The 23,371-nt window shown below is 45.0% G+C and overlaps 3 protein-coding genes and 1 long non-coding RNA gene across 5 annotated transcripts in view; 2 read left to right on the top strand and 2 right to left on the bottom strand.

The window, feature by feature from the left end:
* LOC114595251 (uncharacterized) overlaps nucleotides 1–4,794 on the top strand; it is a 43,375-nt gene extending 38,581 nt beyond the window's left edge. Inside the window, exon 2 of the long non-coding RNA XR_013392749.1 lies at nucleotides 4,667–4,794. This is a non-coding gene — a long non-coding RNA (uncharacterized LOC114595251). The remainder of the gene's footprint in view (nucleotides 1–4,666) is intronic.
* Nucleotides 166–4,080, top strand: LOC144327648 (putative CENPB DNA-binding domain-containing protein 1). Of its 2 annotated transcripts, XM_077928075.1 has the most exons (3): nucleotides 166–652; nucleotides 1,268–1,339; nucleotides 1,508–2,355. In XM_077928075.1, exon 3 carries the CDS (start codon nucleotides 1,534–1,536, stop codon nucleotides 2,206–2,208), a length of 675 nt encoding a protein of 224 aa, XP_077784201.1. In that variant the 5' UTR covers nucleotides 166–652; nucleotides 1,268–1,339; nucleotides 1,508–1,533; the 3' UTR covers nucleotides 2,209–2,355. The 2 variants fall into 2 exon arrangements, with proteins under 2 accessions (XP_077784201.1, XP_077784200.1); XM_077928074.1 differs by lacking the exons at nucleotides 166–652; nucleotides 1,268–1,339 and adding an exon at nucleotides 4,010–4,080 and having other exon boundaries at nucleotides 1,379–2,213.
* A 2,598-nt stretch (nucleotides 4,795–7,392) lies between the features above and the next one.
* Nucleotides 7,393–23,371, bottom strand: part of LOC114592676 (uncharacterized) — a 182,008-nt gene continuing 166,029 nt past the window's right edge. The window contains 2 exon segments of the mRNA XM_077928077.1: nucleotides 7,393–10,397; nucleotides 10,399–11,448. Of these exon segments, the coding sequence (XP_077784203.1) occupies nucleotides 10,134–10,397; nucleotides 10,399–11,448 (1,314 nt within the window). The 3' untranslated portion in view covers nucleotides 7,393–10,133.
* Nucleotides 14,496–18,423, bottom strand: LOC144327646 (uncharacterized). The gene is made up of 4 exons (XM_077928072.1): nucleotides 18,327–18,423; nucleotides 16,483–16,975; nucleotides 16,181–16,262; nucleotides 14,496–15,897 (listed from the first exon to the last, which is right to left on the bottom strand). Exons 2-4 carry the CDS (start codon nucleotides 16,882–16,884, stop codon nucleotides 15,530–15,532), a joined length of 852 nt encoding a protein of 283 aa, XP_077784198.1. The 5' UTR covers nucleotides 16,885–16,975; nucleotides 18,327–18,423; the 3' UTR covers nucleotides 14,496–15,529.

Here is a 23,371-nt window from a genome sequence, read left to right on the forward strand (position 1 = left end):
AAACCTCCAAGGAAGGAGAGTCCCCCACCTCCCAAGGGAGACCTTTCCCTGCCCAACTGCTCTTAGATGTCCCTCAAGGCAGCGGGTCCTGAGTTCTAGCCCTGCTGAAACAATCGCACTGGCTGCCAAGGAGGAACCCAGCAAAGTTCAAAATAAATTAATCCTATTCTCATCATAAATGAGTAATACTTTCTTATGCATGCTTTTTATGCTAATATACAAAAGTATGCCATTTCCCTTTCCAGAAATGCTTAATTGCTAATTCAATGGACTGAAAATGGATTGTTGTTATTTTTATGTTTAGGGAAGCTTTTTATATTTGATGGACTATTGTATTTTAATACAGTGGTACCTCGCAAGACGAATGCCTCGCAAGACAAAAAACTTGCTAGATGAAAGGTTTTTCCGTTTTCGAGTTGCCTCGCAAGACGAATTTCCTTATGGGCTTGCTTCGCAAGACGAAAACATCTCGCGACTTTGTTTCCTTTTTCTTAAGACCGTTAAAACCAAGGGTGCTTAGCTTGAACAGCTGCAGTTGCGACTTGACTTCGAGGAGCAACTGTTAGCACGTGGTTTTGCAGCCTTTTCTCAGACTTTGCTCACTTTTGAAGCTTTTCCAAAACTTTTCCAGAACTTCTCTTGCATCCATTTGGTAAGTTAAACTTTTAAAACTTTTTTGGGGGGTTTTGGATTTTGGGTTGGGGTGTTTGGGATTCAAGGACTTGGTGTTGTGGGGGGGGGTTGCGATAATCTGGGAGCTTGTGGGCCTTTTTTGGGAATTTTTATGATTTTCTGTGACCATTGGGCAAGGTTGTTTTTTTTCAAAAAAATTTTCCTGAGTTTGAATTTCTGAGTGCTGGCTGGCTGGGGGAACAGTTGGAGAGGTTTCTGCAGGAATCTGGGAGTTTGTGGGGCTGTTTTGGGAATTTTTATGATTTTCTGTGACCATTGGGCCAGTTTGTTTTTTTTCAAATTTTTTTTCCTGAGTTTGAATTTCTGAGTGCTGGCTGGCTGGGGGAACAGTTGGAGAGGTTTCTGCAGGAATCTGGGACCATTGAGCCATGTTGTTATTTTTTGATTTTTTTTTTTTTTGTCTGGGTGGGGGAACAGTTGGGGAGGGGTTTGCAGCAGTTGGGGAGGGGCTGGGGGAGCAGTTGGGGAGGGGTTTGCAATTTCTGTGTGGTGGGTGGGTGGTTGTCTGTGGGAACAGTTGAGGTTTTTGAAGGCATTGGTGATTTTTGAAGCTTTTCCAAAACTTATTTTGCAGCCATTTGAGGTTTCTGAAGACTTCGGTGATTGATTGTTGAAGCTTTTCCAGAACTTCTCTTGCATCCATTTGGTAAGTTAAACTTTTAAAATTTTTTTGGGGGGGTTTGGATTTTGGGTTGGGGTTTTTGGGATTCAAGGACTTGGTTCTGGGTTTTAATTTCTGTGTGGTGGGTGGCTGGGTGCTTTTGAATTTTTTGGATTTGAAGCACATCACTGATTTTTTTTTTCTTTTTCTGAGTTTACGAAGGTAAGAGCTGTGCTGCCATGGGACCCAAGAAGACTGCTGCTGCGGTGGCCGGCGAGAGGAAGAAGGAGAAGGTGACGCTGGAAATGAAGAAGGAGATCATCCAGAAGCACGACGGCGGAATGCGTGTGACGGACATCGCCAGGGAGTACGGGAGGAATCCATCAACCATCCGGACCATCCTGAAGATGAGGGAGAAGATCCTGGCGACTGATGCAGCCAAGGGAGTCACCAGGATCGTGAAGAACCACCCAGCTGTTCTGGAGGAGGTCGAGAAGTTGCTGCTCATCTGGATAGAAGAGAAGCAGCGTGCAGGGGACACAGTGTCTGAGGCCGTCATTTGTGAGAAGGCCAAGGCCTTGCACGCTGACCTCATCCGGGAACAGCCAGGAACCTCAGGCGAGCCAGAAGTCTTCAAGGCAAGCAGAGGTTGGTTTGAACGGTTCAAGACAAGATCTGGCATCCACAGACAAGATCTGGCATCCAAGTGGAAGGAGGTGCAGACTTTTGCAGAGCAGCACCACCCTGAGAAGCATGTGGCACATGACGTTGGGAACATTTTTGATACGAGGGTCATGTCGCCTTTCAGGGAGGTGCTGAAAAGGCGGATGAAGCAGCAGACTATGGACAGGTTCTTGAGCAAGAAGCAAAGAGTGGAAGAGGAGCCTTCTTCGAGTGGTCCCCCAGAGTCTTAGAAAATGTATGTACTGTGCACTTTGTTGATTTTTAAATGTTTTTCTGTCATGTTTATAAAGTTAATTTATTTTCCCTTCAATTTTTGAACTGCTCTTTACAGTATGTGTGACTTTAAAGAGCAGTTAATAAACTGTTGTTGTACCAAATTTGGCTTTGTTTGGACTTTTTTTGACCATAGGAACGCATTAATTGAATTTCAATGCATTCCTATGGGATTTCGTGATTCGCAAGACGAAAAATTCGCTAGACGACAAAACTTGCAGAACGAATTAATTTCGTCTTGCGGGGCACCACTGTATTTTGTTGGAAGTCGCCCAGAGTGGCTGGAGAAACCCAACCAGATGGGCAGCGTATAAATAAATTATTATTATTATTATTGAAATTGATCAGGTGAGTGTTCTCCTTTCGAAAGAGGCAGGTGGAATTTATATGGTTGCTAATAGCATAACCTTGAAAGACTAGTGAAATATGGGGAGCCCTAGAGCTGAAAATGGATGGTTGCTGTTATTATGTTTTGGGAAGCTTTTAATATTGGATGGACTATTGTATTTTGATATTTTCTTGGAAGCTGCCTAGAGTGGCAGGGGAAACCCAGCCAGATGGACGGGGTATAAATATATTATTATTATTATTATTATTATTATTATTATTATTATTATTATTATTAGATTAAATTGATCAGGTGAGTTTTCTCCTTTCAAAAGAGGCAGGTGGAATCTCTACGGTGGCTAATAGAATAACGTTGAAAGGCTAGTGAAATATGGGGAGCCCTAGAGCATCTGCTTGGCATGCAGAATGTCCCAGTCAGTGTAGACCAGGGGTCCTCAAACTATGTCCTGCACGGCCATTTCAGAACCCGCCAAGTGTCCGAGGCTGAAAGCATCTTGCCGCCCACTCAGTCAGTCCCCGCACTGCACTGAGGTAAACGCCACAGGCGTGGTGGCGGCTCTACCAATGGAAGGCCAGGGGGTTTCGCCCGGGGACGGGGAAGTGTTGTCTTTTGGCTTGAAGAGTGAAGTTGAGGTTGGTGGAGGAAGGCAGACTTGGATCAATTCGGTTTCGTTACGTAAAGGTTTACTTTAAAGGTGGGAGAAGGAAGTATAGTCCTATTTTTGTGCATGGAGCAGCGGTATTTCCACTCATGCGGTTTACATGCTCTGAAAGCTGGGATCTGTTTTGATATTTAAATTTTTAAAGGGTGGAATGGAACCGGATATTGACCACCTTGTTAGCCTGGGGCAGGGGTCAGCAACCTTTTTCAGCCATGGGCAGTCCACCGTCCCTCAGACCATGTAGGGAGCCAGACTATATTTTTTTGCGGGGGATGAACGAATTCCTATGCCCCACAAATAACCCAGAGAGGCATTTTAAATAAAAGGACACAATCTACTCATGTAAATACACACTGATTCCCGAATTGTCCGCGAGCCGGATTGAGAAGGCGATTGGGCCGGATCTGGCCCCCAGGCCTTAGTTTGCCTACCCCTGGCCTGAGCAGCCACATTATGGTTATAGGAGGCCAGGATTGGCCCCCAAGGCTTGGAATGTCTCTCCTCCCCTGCAGTAGGAACTTGGAATCAAGAGAAAACTCTTGTAATATCCTTGCCAGGTGCTCAGGGACGGACTCACCTGTCCCCATGTCCTTCTCTTTGCAGATGTGCGGTTGCACATCCCTCCCCCAGGAGGGAGTATTGGAGAGAACCAGAGCAGGGACTCAGACCTGCCCTCCTTGCCCCCCACTCTGCACTCTCGGATGTGGAGAAGCCCTCCCTTCATGAGGAACTGACTTTTGCCTTTCAGCTGCTGGAGGAAGATCAGCTGTACCTGCCGGAGGTGATTCAGAACTGCCAGGCAGCTCAGCTCAGGGGGCCATCCTGGTGAGTGATGGGAGGTGTGGGGGACCCCCATGGGGAAGTGGGGAGGGAGGGGCTTTGGAGAAGGGGTTGTCCGTCTGCCAGAGAGGAGGACCCTACTGGCCTAGGTTCACGTATCCCGTTTGAAAGGGGAATCATCTGAGGGACTTCCTGTAAACATCTGGGTCAGGAATGCTGTTCCTGGAATGGACAAACACACAAGACGTAACCAGCTCTGCATTCACATAAACAATACTCTTCTATATATTCTGATCATAATATCAAAGGTTTAGCTTGCACATAAACAACACATAAAGTGCAATAATATAGACGGAAGTCCCCAATAAATCAGTTCATTCATAAAGACCAAATGTCTGCTAGTTTCTGTTCCACATACGTTCATAAAGTCCAAATTGGAGCCTATTACAGTTCCACAGTGTTGACAAGGATTTCCGGAATAATGCCTTGTTTCGCTCTCATGGGCTTAATCCATTGTACATATTCTAAGTAATATAAATGAATACAGTGTTGTAATTCAACATATTTTAACAAATTAACAAACCTGTGTATGGATAAAGTTTGTTTTGCATTTGTTGTTTTAAAGGGGTCACTTAAAGAAGAAAACCTTACAGCTGCAGATTTCTCTCACCTGTAGCTAAAACCAATGCTGCGCCTGTCTATATACATTGTAAGAGTTGTTGTTCACTGAAGAAACCACTATGTTAAAAGTTCTATTATCTTGATACTTCATATATGGTATGTACTTTTACAGGACAATTGTTTATATAATTTTAATTTGTTAAATGATCTAGTGGTCGATCCACAACTCTGGTCACTGCTCCCTGAGAAAAGCTCAAGAACTCTGGGCAAAGACAATGGGTAGATCACTGGCAGGATTTTTATTACTGGGAGTAGATCTCAGTCTCTTGGAAGTTCTGGCATTGTGGCTAGTTCAAGGTACTAGCACAACTTTAATTGCCACTCATCTTTTGTTGATATTAACTCATTTTCCAGTATTTTGCTATTAACATCCTAGCTGCTGTTGTCGTGTAAAGAAACACTCTTTTATTTTCATTTGGTATGCTTATTGTAAGAATATCAAATAGGAAAGCTTTGGTTTTCTTTAAAATAAATAGCATTTATTTTATTTTCCCTTTGGGGACATGTCCACCACTTGTGGAATAAGGTTTCCTTCATTTTGTCTGCATCTCCAACACTTACTCCTGATATTTATTTATTTTGACTGATTTGGATGGGGTCAGGTACCATCTAAAAATCAGATAGCACGTGGTGAATTTTATGTCTTTTCCCATAATTTCCCCCATTTTTCATCTTGATTGGATAGCCACAATTGTGTGCCCATTTCACAATCACCTCCTTCACCTCCTAGTCCTTAAGGTTCCAGTCCAGTAACAATCTGTGTGGTTTTGATAATATATTTGTATTATTTAATATTTAATAATAACTTTTTAAAAGATCTGCTATCTTTGTGTCAAGTCCATTTATTTCTTATCTGGAAAAAAATGTTTAACTGGTAATCTATCTTTTTTACTTTTGTTTTCTTTTTATATTTTTACTTTTTTGTATTTTTAGCATATAATAACAGTAGTAAATACCGTTATATGGAAATGTGATCCCAATATTGAAATGAATAAAATGATTAACTTTCTAAGATAATCATAGTGTAATGAATAAAATGCCTGCAGCTTCCCAAGAAAACTCAAGGAGATTCTCCCCTTTTGGGCTTTTACCTCTTCCCTTTATAACTGTGTCTTTAAGTCCCAAAAGTCCTGCCCCCCCCCCCGCTTACAGGATATCCCTTCTACAGATGTCAACGCAGACCTTGTCACCACAAGACTATTCATTACCTGCAGCAGCAACAACAAAAGACACCAGAGTGGCTGCAGCTATCTCTTTCCAAAGGCTATAGATTGACGGGGGGGGGGGCTGACAAAGGGGGGGGGGAGTTGAATTGCAAGCACATTCTCTCACCTTTTAAACCTCAAGACTCTGTGCCCCAGGATTGAAAAGATACAGTGGTGCCCCGCAAGACGAATGCCTCGCAAGACAGAAAACTCGCTAGACGAAAGAGTTTTCCGTTTTGGAGGTGCTTCGCAAAACGAATCTCCTATGGGCTTGCTTCGCAAGACGACAATGTCTTGCAAGTTCCTGCTGGTTTCCCCCCCCCTTCCCCCCCTTTTTCTAAGCTGCTAAGCCGCTTATCAGCTGATCCGATCAGCAGATAAGCCGCTAAAAGCTGCTAAAAGCCGCTAATAGCGCTAATCCTTCAATGGGCTTGCTTCGCAAGACAAAAAAAACCGCTAGACGAAGAGAATCACAGAACGGATTCTTTTCGTCTTGCGAGGCACCACTGTATGTAAAAGATCACAATTGCCTCAAGATAGGCAATTAATATTTAATTAGTATGTGGTGTATTGTGTGATATTATGTAGGAATGCTAACATATGTCTGACAGTATGTTATCTCCACAAAGGGGGGGACCCAATTTTTGTGTATAATTGCCTTTATGCTCAATGTATAGTGTCTTATTGCCTACACCCCAATGGAGGATTCTCATGCATTTTAAGCTTTCAAATAGATCAGGCTATTGCGTAGTCCATAGCTGTCAACTTACAGATTTGAAAATAAGGGACCAGCAGCCTTGAAAATAAGGGACCAGCAGCCAAAATAAGGGAACTGCAGCCTCACCTGTTCCAGGCACTCCAGTCTTCCTGTCCTCCTGCAGTCTGGTCAAACTCGTGCTGGTAGCTTCGAGAACACTGTCCAGCCAACTTTGTAACCAGAGGTTCAACTGAATAGAATCTGAATCACATGGACCACAAGGCCTATGCAGCCTCAACTTAAGATGGCTCCCCGGCCTGGCTTTGCACTGCAAAGTTTGCAGCAGCACGTGCAACAAAATGGCGTCCAGCATTCAAAAAACCCCTCAGCTTGCATTAACTAGCCACACACAAGGCATGCAAGCTCCACCCCCCAGTCATTCTTAGACTCCTTATTGGGTGAGCAACACAGCCAAGCAACACAGTTGGAGCCTCCCTCCTCCCTGGCCAGCAGGGAGGGAGGGAGAGGAGCTGCTTCCTTTGAAATTTAAGGGACATCATTTAAGGGACATCCATCAATAAGGGACAGCAGCGGGACATGGCGCTGGAATAAGGGACTGTCCCTTCAAATAAGGGACACTTGACAGCTATGGCGTAGTCCAGTATTTAGATTAGATCAATTTAAGTGGTTAAAATGAATGTTCTGCCAAAAATGCTATTCCTCTTTCAATCAGTCCCAGTAATTGTGAAAGATGAATGTTTCAAAAAATGGCAGAAAGAAATTTCCAAGTTTATTGGGGGAAGGGGCTAAAGTCCAAGGATAAAACACAAGATACTTACAGACATAAAAGACAGAGGTGGTTTTGCCCTCCCAGATCTTTCATTATATTATGAAGCTGCATGCCTGGTATGGATTAGGGACTGGGTGAAGTTGGAAAAGCAAGAAGCATTAGAATTAGAAGGACATGACAATAAATTTGGCTGGCACGCATATTTATGGCATGGGAAAGGGAAGGTACATAAAAGTTTTTATAACCATATAATTAGGAAATCACTAATGAGCATATGGGAGAGATACAGTGGTGCCCCAGGTTAAGTACTTAATTCTTTCCGAAGGTCCGTTCTTAACCTGAAACTGTTTTTAACCTGAAGCACCACTTTAGCTAATGGGGCCTCCTCCTGCTGCTGCGTCCCTGGAGCCTGATTTCTGTTCTTATCCTGAAGCAAAGTTCTTAACCTGATGCACTATTTCTGGGTTAGCGGACTGTGTAACCTGAAGCGTATATAACCTGAAGCTTATGTAACCCAAGGTACCACTGTATAAAGATTTGTTAGAACAGCAGCCCCCTTGGTGGCTTTCACCACATGAAGCTTTACTGCTCAAACCACTTGAAAAGAAAGGAAAGTGGCTTACATATGCTGACTTATTAAAAGGATCAAGAGGGAAAATGGAAACGAAGAGATTACGAGGAAATAAAAGATCACTTTCAGAGTTGGTTATGCTATCGGCAACTACATGAAATATACAAAGAAGACAATAAGAAAGGATTTGGCTACACAACATCTAGATTTCAAAAGGAAGTCGTAGAAGGGAAAGGGAAGTTGCTGCAAGGTGCATATAGTATTCTGCTAGAATGGGAAACAAAAGATGAAGAGGTGAAATCATGATTAAATGGGCACAAGATGTAGGTCATAATATAATGTTTGAAGATTGGGAAAGATTGTGGAAAACTGATTTAAAATTTAAAGACTGCTCTTTGCTGAAAGAAAATTACATGAAAATGATGTATAGATGGTATATATCACCAGTGCAGTTAGGAAGAATCTATAAAACCGACTCAAATATATGTTGGAAGTGTAAGGAAAAAGAAGGGACTTTTTACCATATGTGGTGGGATTGTAATAAAATTAAAAAATTCTGGGAAATGATATACAATGAGTTGAAGGAAATGTTCCAATTAACTTTGTAAAAAAAGCCTGAAGCATTCTGTAGGAAAAGAAGAAGAAATGCACCTTGGGCTTCTTGCCATGCAGCAGAAAATAGGGCGTGTCCCCTACTACAGAACCGTAAGAAAGCTTCAGAGTGAAGGACGCAGATTTCCACGCTTCCACCCATAACTGCTGGAGCAACCCTGTGTCAAAGAGCATGGCTTCGGTTGCCTCCTGCACCATTCTCTACCTGCATTCTGCAACTCCATTCTCCTGAGGAGAATTTGCTACAGTCAACCTGTGGCGTATGCCTTTTTGGCAGAAGAAGTTCTGCAACGCAGACCTGGTGAACTCTCCACCGCGATCTGATTGAAAGCTCTTGACCCGCAGTGAGAACTGTAGTTATACTGCCATTATCCAGTCTTTCACCAAAGCAGCGGCCTCTCACTTGTACTTTAGAGAGAAAATCCACCCATTTCTGGAATAATCATCCACCAGAGATAGAACAAATTTGGCCCCGCCCAGACTGGCAACTGACATAGGGCCGCAAAGGTCTGCATGGACTAGCTCAAAAGGTTTTGTGGTTACCTTGTCAGACCTAGGATAAGAGCACGTCTGAACCTTGGCTTTCTTGAAGGCACCCTTCATTCCAGATATTTGTCACATGCCTTCATCTTGCACCCCTCAATGCACCCTGGGACCTTCTTCACGTACCCCCAGTTGACATGTGACATTCTCTGGTGCCAAACACTATGATGTCCACCATCATGGATGGGAACGTTAGCACACTGTGCTTGTGCATCCTCAGTGGGACCTTTATCTGCAATAGGCATTTCTAGCACAAACAGCCTGTCTTTGCACTCAACACTGAGCAGTTGTCGCCCACCTCTGGAAATGGAATAAACATTATTTTCAAAACACACTTTGAACCCATCATGGACAAGAGAGGAAACAGAAAGCAAACAGCACTGCAGCTCTGGAACGACATAGGCCTCAATCTCCGCCTATAAAAAAGAACAATAAACAGAGCCAGACCTAGTTAGTTGGCACTTGGAACCATCTGCAAGATTTACACTTCCAGTTTTCACAACCTTGCAGTTCCACAAAAAAACACTAGATGGTGATGGCATGAGGTGGTGACTGGCCCCACTGTCAATCACCCAGCTCAGCCCATTTTTAGCGCTTTCTGCCTGTAATGCGTATAATGGCAGCAACTTTTTAAAAAATATTTTGAGCCCATAGTTCAATTTCCCAGCAGCTCCCCTTGCCCCAGGAATGCTTCTAGCATTCCATCTCCTCTACCTGTGGCATTTTTCAGCAGTGGGAAAAGTGACCTCTTCACTCCAGATGTCCATTTGGTATGGCCCTTTCCAGGTTTTTGCCTGTTCATTGTGTTCGTCTTTCATTTGTTCCCCTATGTGTGTTGCCAGTAGAAGCCACAATTCTGTGGGTACTCTAGGCGGTGCAGAAAGTTGGCAGCAATTCCCTACACCCACAGGTCTCAGGATGGTTAAAACATAAAAAAACAAACAAAAAAAACCCACACAAAACACCACATTTTAAATGGGCATTAAATGTCAATCAGCCAAAGGACTGGTTAAAAAAGTGTGGATTTGCCTGGCTCCTAAATCTGTATAATAGTTTTTCCAACCTTTGTATGGATTCCTTGATGGGAAGTGAGATTCTGACTGTGACTGAAGCTCTTTCCACATTCCACACACTGATAGGGTTTCGCCCCTGTATGAATTCTTTGATGGGAAGTGAGATCGGAACTCTTCCTGAAGCTCTTTCCACATTCCACACACTGATAGGGTTTCTCCCCTGTATGAATTCTTTGATGGGAAGTGAGAGAGGAGCTATGAGTGAAGCTCTTTCCACATTCCTCACACTGATAGGGTTTCTCCCCTGTATGAATTCTTTGATGGGAAGTGAGACTGTGGTTGCGACTGAAGCTCTTTCCACATTCCACACACTGATAGGGTTTCTCCCCTGTATGAATTCGCTTATGGGAAGTGAGATCGGAGCTCTGACTGAAGCTCTTTCCACATTCCTCACACTGATAGGGTTTCTCCCCTGTATGAATTCTTTGATGTGAAGTGAGATTCTGACTGTGACTGAAGCTCTTTCCACATTCCACACACTGATATGGTTTATCCCCTGTATGAATTCTTTGATGTGAAGTGAGACTGTGGCTGTGACTGAAGCACTTTGCACATTCCACACACTGATAGGGTTTCGCTCCTGTATGAATTCTTTGATGGGAAGTGAGAGAGGAGCTCTTCCTGAAGCTCTTTCCACATTTCACACACTGATAGGGTTTCTCCCCTGTATGAATTCGCTTATGGGAAGTTAGATCGGAGCTATCAGTGAAGCTCTTTCCACATTCCACACACTGATAGGGTTTCTCCCCTGTATGAATTCTTTGATGGGAAGTGAGATGGGTGCTCTGACTGAAGCTCTTTCCACATTCCACACACTGATAGGGTTTCTCCCCTGTATGAATTCGCTTATGGGAAGTGAGATCGGACTTTTGACTGAAGCTCTTTCCACATTCTACACACTGATAGGGTTTCTCCCCTGTATGAATTCTCTGATGGGAAGTGAGATTGGAGTTATTCTTCAAGCTCTTTCCACATACTACGCACTGATAGGGATTCTCTTCTGTATGAATTCTCTTATGGGAAGTGAGATCGTGGCTGATTCTGAAGCTCTTTCCACATTCCACACACTGATAGGGTTTCTCCCCTGTATGAATTCTTTGATGGGAAGTGAGATGGGAATTCTGACTGAAGCTCTTTCCACACTCCACACACTGATAGGGTTTCTCCCCTGTATGAATTCTTCGATGGGTAGTGAGTTTGGAGTTGTGACTGAAGCTTTTTCCACATTCCATGCACTGATAGAGTTTCTTTCCAATGAGAGTTTGTTGATGGGAAGTGGAATGGGAGCTCTGACTATATCTTTCTCCACACTCCAAATTTTTACGTGGCATGTCCTCTCTGGGGATTTTTTCGTTGTCACCTTTGTTCTCTATTTCCGTTTCATCACAATCTGCAATGGAGACAAAAAGAGATTAGAGCCTCAGGAACAAATGGAGAAGAACTGAAGGGTGTGTGTTCATTACCAGTTGTTTGTCATTAACCAATATATTAATTATGAGATTCTGATGGGTTGTTGAATGTTGCTTTGTTTGATATACAGTAGTGGTCAAAATTATGGAAGCTCATAACACCACTTCTTTTGGAGTGATATCATAAAATCATATATCAATGGGAAGATAATTTAATCAAAAATGCAATTCAACAAAGTTCATTTAATTATCCATATTCTATCAAATGTTATAGCCAAGTAACCAGAGAAAGGAAGCACAATTTGCTTAGGTTGTAAAACATTATAAAATTATAGAAATGGCACAAAAAGTTGACTGGTCACCCAGAAAGCGATGTAAAATTGTAGTATTAAGTGAACGAGGCTACCTTTATGAAGAAATTAGATGAAAGATTGGGAAAAACTTAACCAAAGATGGCCTTTCTATATTTTTGAAGAGGTATAAGGAGACTCAATCATTATAAAATCAGACTGGTAAAGGCAGGAAAAGGTGCACAAAGGCAAGTGATGATCGAAGAATGGAGAGACTGTCCCTACATGACAGAAGAAAACCATCTGGGTATATACAGGATGACATGGAGCAATGTACTGTGAAGCTGAGTGGTAGGACTGGTCTAAATGTTAGAATTTTAAGAAAAAAGCCATTGTTATCTCTCAAGCAAAGCTTGAAAAGATTAAACCCATGTTAACTGGACAGCGGAACAATGGGACAATGTTATTTGGAGCATTGAGACCCAAATCTCCTTGCATGGTAGTGATGGCATGAAATACACAAGGAGAAGAATCAGAGATTTACATCCTTCTTGCATTACACCAACCGTGAAACACGCAGATAGTGTGATGATCTGGGGTTGCATGGCAGCAAAAGGTGTGGGCAGAATATGCGTCATTAATGGGAATGTAAAACGCATCACCATAAAGAAGGCTGATCGCCGAAGAATGGATGCTTTTGAATTATGGTGCTGGAGGAGACTTTTGAGAGTCCCATGGACTGCAAGAAGATCAAACCTCTCCATTCTTAAGGAAATCAGCCCTGAGTGCTCACTGGAAGGACAGATCGTGAAGCTGAGACTCCAATACTTTGGCCACCTAATGAGAAGAGGAGACTCCCTGGAAAAGACCCTGATGTTGGGAAAGATGGAGGGCACAAGGAGAAGGGGACGACAGAGGACGAGATGGTTGGACGGTATTCTCGAAGCTACAAACATGAGTCTGACCAAACTACAGGAGGCAGTGGAAGACAGGAGTGCCTGGCGTGCTCTGGTCCATGGGGTCACGAAGAGTCGGACACAACTAAACGACTAAACAACAACAGAACGCATCAATTAAATACTTGAGCCCAAACTGAAGCGTTCCGCAGGTGATCTTTACCCAGATACTGAAGCATTTATATTTGATTGTTTGTTTGTTTGCTTTCTATTTCAACAAGATTCAGCTCCATGTCATGTTGCTGCTGTGTGCAAAAGGTGCTTTCAAGATAATCTTATTTCAGTGCGGGAATGGCCTGGGAGTAGCACAAACATTAACCCAATCAGAAATCTATAGAGCCGACTAAAGAAACAACCCAGCAACCCAGCAATAAAGCCCAATTAACAGAGACAATAATTCATTCTTGGTTTCACATTCTTACAGCTGCAGAACTAAAAACTTGGTTCACTTCATGGGAAGGCATTGTAAGGCCGTAGTGAAAGCGAAAGGTTACCAATGGTTACCAAAGGTTTCACGTTTTTTCTTTATGACTGCTGTTCTAATAAATACTCCTTCATAAAAGTCATTGCATTACATTCTTCATTAAATTGTCTTTCCATTGCTCTATAATTTGATGGTATTACTCCACACAAAAGTGGTGTTATGAGACATCAAACCTCAGAAATACACGATTCACAAAAGATTTATACAAGTTTGGCCTCTAGTATAAGTTGTTAATTTTAAAGTTAATGTTCTTTTAATATGGGTTCAGATTATTATTATTTATGTTTCATGATTATATATGTGTTGGAAGCCGCTCAGAGTGGCTGGGGCAACCCAGACAGATGGGCAGGATAGAAATAAAAATTACTATTATCACTACAGTGGTACCTCGATTTAAGAACAGTCCTGTTCCGGAAAAGATTATGTTTGTAAACCGAAGTACCACTGTATTACTATTACTATCATCATCATCATCATCATCATCATCACTGCTACTACTACCTGAGATTCCATAAGCCCAGTGTTTCTCTGGGATGAATTTTGTTTGGCCCAGTCATGGCATCCCCTCCATCTCCAATGTTAGTCGTCTCTTTGGTCAACCCAAGACTGACAGGAGCAAAAAAAAACACCTGAAGCTACTTATCTTTCCTAACAATTCTGAAGCTCCAGTTACAGATAGGTAGCCGTGTTGGTCTGCCATAGTCAAAATAAAAAAATTCCTTCCAGTAGCACCTTAAAGACCAACTAAGTTAGTTCTTGGTATGAGCTTTCGTGTGCATGTGTATCTGAAGAAGTGTGCATGCACACGAAAGCTCATACCAAGAACTAACTTAGTTGGTCTTTAAGGTGCTACTGGAAGGAATTTTTTTATTCTGAAGCTGACATTTAAGATGGACTCAGAAGTTCAGACCAGCCCAATCCTGGTAGAAAAAGGAATAATTTGAGAAAGATTGTTCAAAGAAAAAACTGTAATTTACTCTTTATTGTGGGGGTGTTAGGTTCCCAGGTGTTATAGGGGGCGCTGTTGAGCTCTGTGAAAATAGATGAGGTTGGTCACACAGAGGTATTTTTTGAAGTCCCAGGCTGATATGACGATCCCACAGGGAGCCTTACCAAGAGAGGCCACGATTCCACGATTCTCCTCCATGACGTCCTTATGCAGAGCTCTCTGGTCAGGATCCAGCAACGCCCACTCCTCGCCCGTGAAGCGAACAGTGACATCTTCAAAGCACACTGGACCCTAAAAGAAAAAGGGAAATGTCCTCCTGAGACAGCAGAAATATGATCTACTACACAATGCTCTGTTGTTTCATTCCTGTACATTGTGGTGTTGTTTCAATAGGGTTGCTTTGCTGCACATTTCAAATATGGATGCTTATTTTATTCTGCGTTTTAATTATGGGTATTTGTCTCTGTGCAAATACGTGGTTCTCCACATTGTGTTTTCCAAGTCATTCTGCCTACGCAAGCATTCCAGTTTGCCTGATGGAAGGATCCACTTTCTCCTCTCCTCCTGAGCTGTTCTGGGGAGTTCCCTCCCAATGCCCTAGAGCCAAATTCAAGGGGTTCATGGGGGCATGGAGGGGGGAGCAATGGGGGGCAGGCCCCATTGTGCAGCCGATGGGGCTGGTTAGGTGAATCCAGGCCACTATTTGTTCACATTTGTCCACCGCTTAGAAACCAATTTTAGCATTCACTGATCAATCTTGTATATGGTTACCAGATTTTTTTCAATAAATCCGGGGACACTAAGTATAAATAAATAAATAAACAATACTACATGTGATGCTGCAGCGATGGAGGTGGCAGAGGGGCGGCCACCACCTTGACCTCAACCGCCACGTTTCTCCTTCCTCTGAGGCTTCTATCTCCTTTCTTCATGAGCCTGGGTAGCCCCTGAGTTGTTGGTTCTTCGGTGGTGGTGATGGGGAAGCGCTGTGCGGTGGGTCAGGCATGGAAGGCGAAGAAGGAAGGCCAAGAGCAGCCGCAAGGCTCGGGCAGCGCGATGCCTCCCTTCTCATCGGAGCAACGCCAATTCCATTCCTATTTTGAATGGCCATCTGTCTCTAGCATGATCTAGCAGAGATTCCTGCAATGAACAGGGTCTCCTGGCTCTGAGAGACAAGCAGGGAGGGGGGCTTCTGGCAAAAGGAGAGGGAGCCACCGGTGGCTCTTCCTTATCCTGACTCACCTCTGCCTCCCGACCTTCCTCTTCCACTCGCCTCCTTCCTCTTCTGCCTCTGATTCTGCACTGCATTCTGCCACAGAGTCTCCCAGCTCACTAAGCCCTGTTCGCCCTTCAGCTTCTGACACCTCCTCTTCCCAGGCTTCTCCCTCTTCCCCCTCTGACCGCCAGTCCTTCTTCTACCTCCACTTCTTGGGCTCTCAGCCATCTTCCTTCCTGGTTCCCCAGCTGCATCCTCCCACCATTCCTCTGTCCCCACAAGGCAGCTTCCCCTGACCTGATCTGGTCCCACAGCCGCTGCTTCCCTTCTGTCCCCATGAAAAGACAAATCAGGAAGTCTTGCTGGCATCATTCTGTCACCTGCAAGAGAAAAAGGGTAAACAGGATGCCAGGAGTGCCGGCTTCTCTCACAGGTGAAACAGGACATCTCTAACTGCAGATGGGCCTTTGAGAAATCCTTACCTTCTGAGAGCATTTGGACATTTGTGCCCATTTCATATGTTAGTTGTGCAGAAATACATCTCCCCTCCTCTGGACCCTTGTTCCCAACTGTCTCCCCCCAAAATAAGATGAAAAGAACCCTCAGATGAGTTGGAAAAGCAACAGAATGAGACCAAATGGGGAAAAACCACCTTTCTCTTACCCAGTGGCCTTTCTCTGGTGTCCAACGGAGGCCTCTCTGCCTCACTGGAATCCAGGTCCATTTCTGCAAAGAGATCCTTTCCCTGAAAAAGAAACACGGATTCAAAACAGAGAATGGGGAGAAATATTAGACAGAGAATGGTGAGAAATATTAGACAGAGAATGGCAAAGACTTGAAGGGTGTGAGATCTCATTCCATGGATGCTTTCCCAGAAAACAGATGGGATATCAACAGACCATTATGGGATGTTCTCTGTCCTGTTTGGAACCTCTTCGGAGTATGCAGAGGAAAGTCTCTCTCACCTGCTTTCTCTCCTCTGCCTGACTCAGGAGGAAACCTTCGGCCAGGGCCACCGCCTGGGAACTGGTCTCCGCTCCGCATTCCCTCACCCAGCTCTCCATCTCCGGTGGAAGCACAGCCAGGAACTGCTCCAAGATCACCAGGTCCAGCATCTCAGCTTTCGTGTGCCTTTCTGGCTTCAGCCACTGGTGGCAAAAGTGGTAGAGTCGGCTGCAAACCTCTCGGGGTCCTTTGGCCTCCTGGCAGCAGAACTGCCTCAACTGCTGGCACTGCACCTCTGAGCGGAGGGTGCCCTCCTCACCATAGATCTTCTGCACTGGGTTTTCCCAGAATCCCCCACTGCTCCCAGTTTGGCTGGCATGGCCTCTTCCTGCTTCGGGGAGAACTGAGTCTTGCTCATCCATTTGTGCGCCCAGGAAGCCTCTGAGAGATCGGAAGGAACCCTTTGGTCTTCTGACAAGTTCTGTCTGTCGTAATGAAAAGCTCAAGGAAATCCTATAAAGCAAATACATTGTTTTGTTACAGAATTTGTAGGTCAGAGGAAGAAAAAGCTTCCCTTAACAAGCAAACCATGAGCTATTTTCTGAAGAAGAAGAAGAAGAAGAAGTAGTAGTAGAAGAAGAAGAAGAAGAAGAAGAAGAAGAAGAAGCTCTCCTAGAGAGAAGATTGCAACGTAAAATGTGGAGGCAACTGAAGGGGGGGGGATGGTTCCCTGAGCAAGCATGGATGAGCCTTGCTGGGAACCAGGGCTGGACTGCACCGCATCCCAGACCATGAGCTATCTTTTTGAAAAGAAAGAGGAAGAGAAGAAGAACTAAGTCTCTCGCCTTCTAGCAATGCAAAATGTGGAGGCAACTGAAGGGATTTCTGGGAGATTAATCAACCTGGTTTCTGCAGCCTTCCAGTCAATGCATGAAGTCAGAACTGACTGAGAAGGGTGTCATTTGTATTGTGAAAAGTGGATGCTTGACTCTAGTGGGAGTCCTCACCATGGGGTCCTCAGGAGTTGCTCCCCACCCCCACCCCCACTCCCCTGCTTCTGTCTACTTTTCTTGCACTTGGACTCTCTGCCGCTCTCCAGACAGACTCCTAGGGTGGGGTCCCTTTTTGTTTGCTCTGAGGGCCAGGTATGTATCTGATCAATCCCCTGAGGGCCAAGTGGGCAGAGCCAAAGTCATCTCCCTTGAAATTTAGGCGGGTAATTAATTATTATTCTGTTAGATAGCTTCACACACACACACACACACACACACACAAACAGCCATTGGAGGCTCAGTGAGTAGCAGTGCCCATTTCCGGCTGCTTTGCGAGCAACAATCCCTTTGGCACAGAGAGGACGTGGTCCTGGGATGCCATGCTCTGGGTGCGAGGGGATTGCTGCAGTGGGCTCTGTGTGGAGCTGCCCTGGAAGACGACTGGGAAACAGGTCTGCAATGCAGCAGCCAGACTATGGGCTAGGATCCCTCTCTTTGTTACTGCCCTTTCTCCCCCACTTTTCCTCCCTTCCTCCACGTGTTCTTTTTTGGGAGGGAGGGGGCTAGTCCACCTCCTCCTCCAGCTTTGGAAAACCATTTGCACATGTTTCCTCTGTTGTGCAATGAGGCTGAGCGATGTCACACAGAGTTAAAGTCTCAGGGACTCCTTTGTTTAAAGAAGGGAGATATTTTCTGAAGGTGGGGCGGAGGGCCAAATGAGTTTGGGATCCTGTGATCTGCAGGAAGGAAAGCGTGGCAGACCTGGCCCCTCCCGGATCAGGCCCCCCAGGCATCCTCCCCTGCTGCAGCCCTGGGACCCCCCCCCCCCGTCACCCCACTGCACCCTCTGGGGGGAGAGAGAGGAGACTCACCAGATCCCAGGAGGGGACAGCGAGGCAGCCCTTGCAGGAGAGACCCCAAAGCAAGGAAAGGACTGGGGAAGGAGGGGCCTTGGCACTGGAGGACCTGGCCCCCCCTTGCTTCCTGGCCTCTCTAGGAAGGCAGCTCACTTCCCTTTAACCCTTGCCAAGCCGAGTCCCTCCACCTCAGCCCTCTCTCGCTTGGCAGAACCTCAGATTCTTATTATTTTTTAAGGATTTAGGGGGGCAGCTGCCCCCCTGGCTACGCCAATGCCCAGATATCCTTTTGGGGGTGAGGCTCTTGGCTGGACTCTGAGCATCTCCCTCCCTTGGGCGGAATCCAGAGGAAGAGCTTGCAGGGAAACGGGCTTTGCAGGAGGCAAGGAAGCTCCTCCTGGAATTCAGGAGTGGAGAGATAGGAGGGGATCCCAGGGTCATCTAGTCCAACCCCCAGCAATGGAGGAATCTCAGCTAAAGCATCCATGGCAGATGGCCGTCCGATCTCTGCTTAGAAACCTCCAAGGAAGGAGAGTCCCCCACCTCCCAAGGGAGACCTTTCCCCTGCCAAAATAAGTAATAATGAGTAATAAATTAAATGAGTAAATGAGTAATACTTTCTTAGGCATGCTTTTTATGCTAATATACAAAGTATGCCATTTCCCTTTCCAGAAATGCTTAATTTCTAATTCAATGGACTGAAAATGGATGGTTGTTGTTATTATGTTTAGGGAAGCTTTTAATATTTGATGGACTATTGTATTTTAATATTTTGTTGGAAGCCGCCCTGAGTGGCTGGGGAAACCAGATGGGCAGGGATTTATTTATTTATTATTAAAATTGATCAGGTGAGTGTTCTCCTTTCAAAAGAGGCAGGTGGAATCTCCACGATTACTAATAACATAACATTGAAAGGCTAGTGAAATATGGGGAGCCCTAGAGCATCTGATTGGCATGCAGAATGTCCCAGGGTCAACCCCTGACATCTCTTGCAATGGCTGGATGAAATCCCTTCCTGAAACTCTGGGGAGCTGCTGCCAGTCAGTGTAGGCCAGGGGTCCTCAAACTATGTCCCGTGGGCCGAAGCCAGCCTGTTAGGGTCTCGCTGAGGTAAACGCCACTGGCATGGTGGCGGCTCTACCAATGAAAGCCCAGGGGTTTTACCCGGGGACGGGGAAGTGTTGTCTTTTGGCTTGAAGAGAGGAGTTGAGGTTGGCTGAGGAAGGCAGACTTGCATCTATTCGGTTTCGTTATGTAGACTTTTACTTTAAATGTGGAAGAAGGAAGTATAGTTCTATTTCTGTGAGTGGTCTTACCACTCATGTGGTTTACATGCTCTGAAAGCTGGGATCTGTTTTGATATTTAAATTTTAAAAGGGTGGAGTGGAACGGAAAGCATCTTGCCGCCCGCTCAGTCAGTCCCCGTGACGTAAACGCCACTGGCGTGATGGCGGCTCTACTAATGAAAAGCCAGGGGTTTTGCCTGGGGGCGGGGAAGTGTTGTCTTTTGGCTTGAAGAGAGGAGTTGAGGTTCCTTATGTATACTTTAAAGGTGGGAGAAGGAAGTATAGTCCTATTTCTGTGAGTGGCACAGCCTGGGGAAGTGGTCAACATCCTTTTTCAGCCGTGGGCCGGTCCACCATCCCTCAGACCAAGGAGCGTCTCCACCCCCATCATCCAGCCTGGACACTGAGGTCCAGCTCCGAGAGCCTTCTGGAGGTTCCCTCATTGCGAGAAGCCAAGTTACAAGGAACCAGACAGAGGGCCTTCTCGGTAGCGGCGCCCACCCTGTGGAACACCCTCCCTTCAGATGTGAAGGAAATAAGCAGCTATCTTCTCTTTAAAAGACATCTGAAGGCAGCCCTGTTCAAGATTTTAATATTTAACGCTGTCCTGTTTTTAACACTCGACTGGGAGCCGCCCAGAGTGGCTGGGGAAACTCAGCCAGATGTGCAGGGTATAAATTATTATTATTATTATTATTATTATTATTATTATTATTATTATTATTATTATTATGTAGGGGGCCAGACTATATCGGGGGGGGGGGGGAATGAATTCCTATGCCCCACAAATAACCCAGAGAGGCATTTTAAATAAAATGACACATTCTACTCATGTAAAAGCACACTGATTCCCGAACTGTCCACAGGCCGGATTGAGAAGACGATTGGTCCGCATCCAGCCCCCAGGCCTTAGTTTGCCTACCCCTGGCCTGGGTAGCCATATTCTGATTAAAGTAGGCCAGGACTGGCCCCCAAGGCCTGGGGTGTGCCTCCTCCCCTGCAGTAGAAGAAGAAGAAGAAGAAGAGTTTGGATTTGATATCCCGCCTTTCACTCCCTTTAAGGAGTCTCAAAGTGGCTCACATTCTCCTTTCCCTTCCTCCCCCACAACAAACACTCTGTGTGGTGAGTGGGGCTGAGAGACTTCAGAGAAGTGTGACTGGCCCAAGGTCACCCAGCAGCTGCATGTGGAGGAGCAGAGACTCGAACCCGGTTCACCAGATTACGAGTCTACCGCTCTTAACCACTACACCACACTGGCTCTCCTGGACTAGCCTTGCCAGGAAATAGCCTTGCCAGGTGCTCAGGGAGGGACTCACCTGTCCCCATGTCCTTCTCTTTGCAGATGTGCTGCGGTTGCACATCCCTCCCCCAGGGGTGAGTATTGGAGAGAACTAGAGCAGGGACTCAGACCTGCCCTCCTTGCCCCCCACTCTGCTCTCTCGGAGGTGGAGAAGGGACTGACTTTTGCCTTTCAGCTGCTGGAGGAAGATCAGCTGTACCTGCCGGAGGTGATTCAGAACTGCCAGGCAGCTCAGCTCAGGGGGCTCCGAACTCTGAAGTGCTCCAAGCAGGAGACGGCCAAAGTCATGCTGCTGAGTGATGGGTGGTGTGGGAGACCCCCATGGGGAAGTGGGGGGGAGGGGCTTTGGGGAGGGGGTTGTCCGTCTGCCAGAGATAAGGACCATACTGGCCTAGGTTCACGTATCCTATTTGAAAGGGGAATCATCTTAGGGACTTCCTGTGAAAATCTATACTATTCTATATATTCTTATCACAATATCAAAGGTTTATCTTGCACATAAACAACACATAAAGTGCAATAATATAGACGGAAGTCCCCAGTAAATCAGTTCATTCGAAAGACCAAATGTATGCTAATTTCTGTTCCACATACGTTCATAAAGTCCAAATTGGAGCCTATTACAGTTCCACAGTGTTGACAAGGACTTCCAGAATAATGCCTTTGTTTCGCTCTTATGGGCTTCATCCGTTGTACATATTCTAAGTAATATAAATGAATATAATGTCGTAATTCAACATATTTTAACAAATTAACAAACCTGTGTATGGATAAAGTTTGTTTTGCATTTGTTGTTTTAAAGGGGTCACTTAAAGAAGAAAACCTTACAGCTGCAGATTTCTCTCACCTGTAGCTAAAATCAATGCTGCGCCTGTCTATATACATTGCAAGACTTGTTGTTCTCTGAAGAAACCACTGTGTTAAAAGTTCTATTATCTTGATACTTCATATATGGTATGTACTTTTAAAGCACGATTGTTTATGTAATTTTAATTTGTTAAATGATCTAGTGGTTGATCCACAACTCTGGTCACTGCTGCCTGATAAAAGCTCAAGAACTCTGGGCAAAGACAATGGGTAGAACACTGGCAGGATTTTATTACTGGGAGTAGATCTCAGTCTCTTGGAAGTTCTGGCATTGTGACCATTTCAAGGTACAAGCACAACTTTAATTGCCACTCATCTTTTGTTGATATTAACTCATTTTCCAGTATTTTGCTATTAACAGTTGTAATTATATGGAAATGTGATAATAATATTGAAATGAATAAAATGCTTAACTCGCCAATATTTTTATTGTTTTCTGCTTCCCAAGAAAACTCAAGGAGATTCTCCCCTTTTTGGCTTTTACCTCTTACCTTTATAACTGTGTCTTTAAGTCCCAAAAGTCCTGCCCCACCCTCCCTCTTACAGGATATCCCTTCTACAGATGTCAACCCAGACCCAACGATGGAAAACCCTCAGCCCAATTCCTCGTGACCACAAGACTATTTATTACCTGCAGCAACAACAACAAAAGATACCAGAGTGGCCACAGCTATCTCTTTCCAAAGGATATAGACTGACAGGGAGGGGGCTGACAAAGGGGGGAAAGTTGAATTGCAAGCACATTCTCTCACCTTTTAAACCTCAAGACTCTGTGCCCCAGGATTGAAAAGATATGTAAAAGATCATGATTGCCTCAAGATATGCAACTGATTATTTAATTAGTATGTTGTGTGTTATTATGTAGGAATGCTGTGTCTGACAGTATGTTATTTCCACAAAGGGAGGACCCAATTTTTGTGTATAATAGGCTACATCCACATCAAAGTGATGTACCTGATGACCTCTCTGTGCAGCAATGGCTAAGAGCATGCACAGACTTTCACTTCTGGAAGTAGGAGCATACACCTCAGTGTAAAGCAGCTGTTCCACTGTGTAAACCCTCTGGCTACCAGCCTAGCCTTGTACTGCGGTTCTCCAGTTGCTGTGGGTTTAAGACGGTAAACCCGGCGGCTGCTCACGGCCTGCTTGCCTGCTGGCAGCGTCGTGATGGAGAACACACCTAGAGACTCCATTGAGTTCATTTCCTTCTGCATTGCCTCTTGCCACTTCCTGGCTTCCTCTTCAGGCAACTTCTGAACTTCCTCAAAACTCTCTGGTTCACACTGAGCCACACCAATCCACACGCTAGTGACCTCAAACCTTTCAGGTGGTATTCCTTTAGTAGTGTGAGCTGAACACCTCAGCACAACCTCAGGTACCCCCTCTGACCCACTAGGGCCAACTAGTGTGTCCTTGCTCTCCCCTCTGACTTACTGCGCATTCTGGATTTCTCAACTGGACTTGTGGGTGAGGAGGAGCACTCTTTGGCTCTAGCTTAACAGCTTTAGGAGATGCCCTTTCCTGTTCCTGCTCTGGGTTGGGACTCTGAGCCTCAGCAGCAGGATCAGTTTCTACCTTTCCTTCATCAGCAGTCAAGCAGACTCTC

This window comes from Podarcis muralis, chromosome 4, assembly GCF_964188315.1.
Source record: "Podarcis muralis chromosome 4, rPodMur119.hap1.1, whole genome shotgun sequence".
Lineage (NCBI taxonomy): Eukaryota > Metazoa > Chordata > Lepidosauria > Squamata > Lacertidae > Podarcis > Podarcis muralis.

Excerpts from the sequence above, each read along its gene's own strand:
- LOC144327648 (XM_077928075.1), top strand. The coding sequence starts at position 1,534 with ATGGGACCCAAGAAGACTGCTGCTGCGGTGGCCGGCGAGAGGAAGAAG.
- LOC144327646 (XM_077928072.1), bottom strand. The coding sequence starts at position 16,884 with ATGGATGAGCAAGACTCAGTTCTCCCCGAAGCAGGAAGAGGCCATGCC. Across the intron at positions 16,263-16,482 it reads AGGCAGAGGAGAGAAAGCAG|GGAAAGGATCTCTTTGCAGA; the intron begins GTGAGAGAGACT and ends TTTCTTTTTCAG. Across the intron at positions 15,898-16,180 it reads CACCAGAGAAAGGCCACTGG|GTGACAGAATGATGCCAGCA; the intron begins GTAAGAGAAAGG and ends TTTCTCTTGCAG.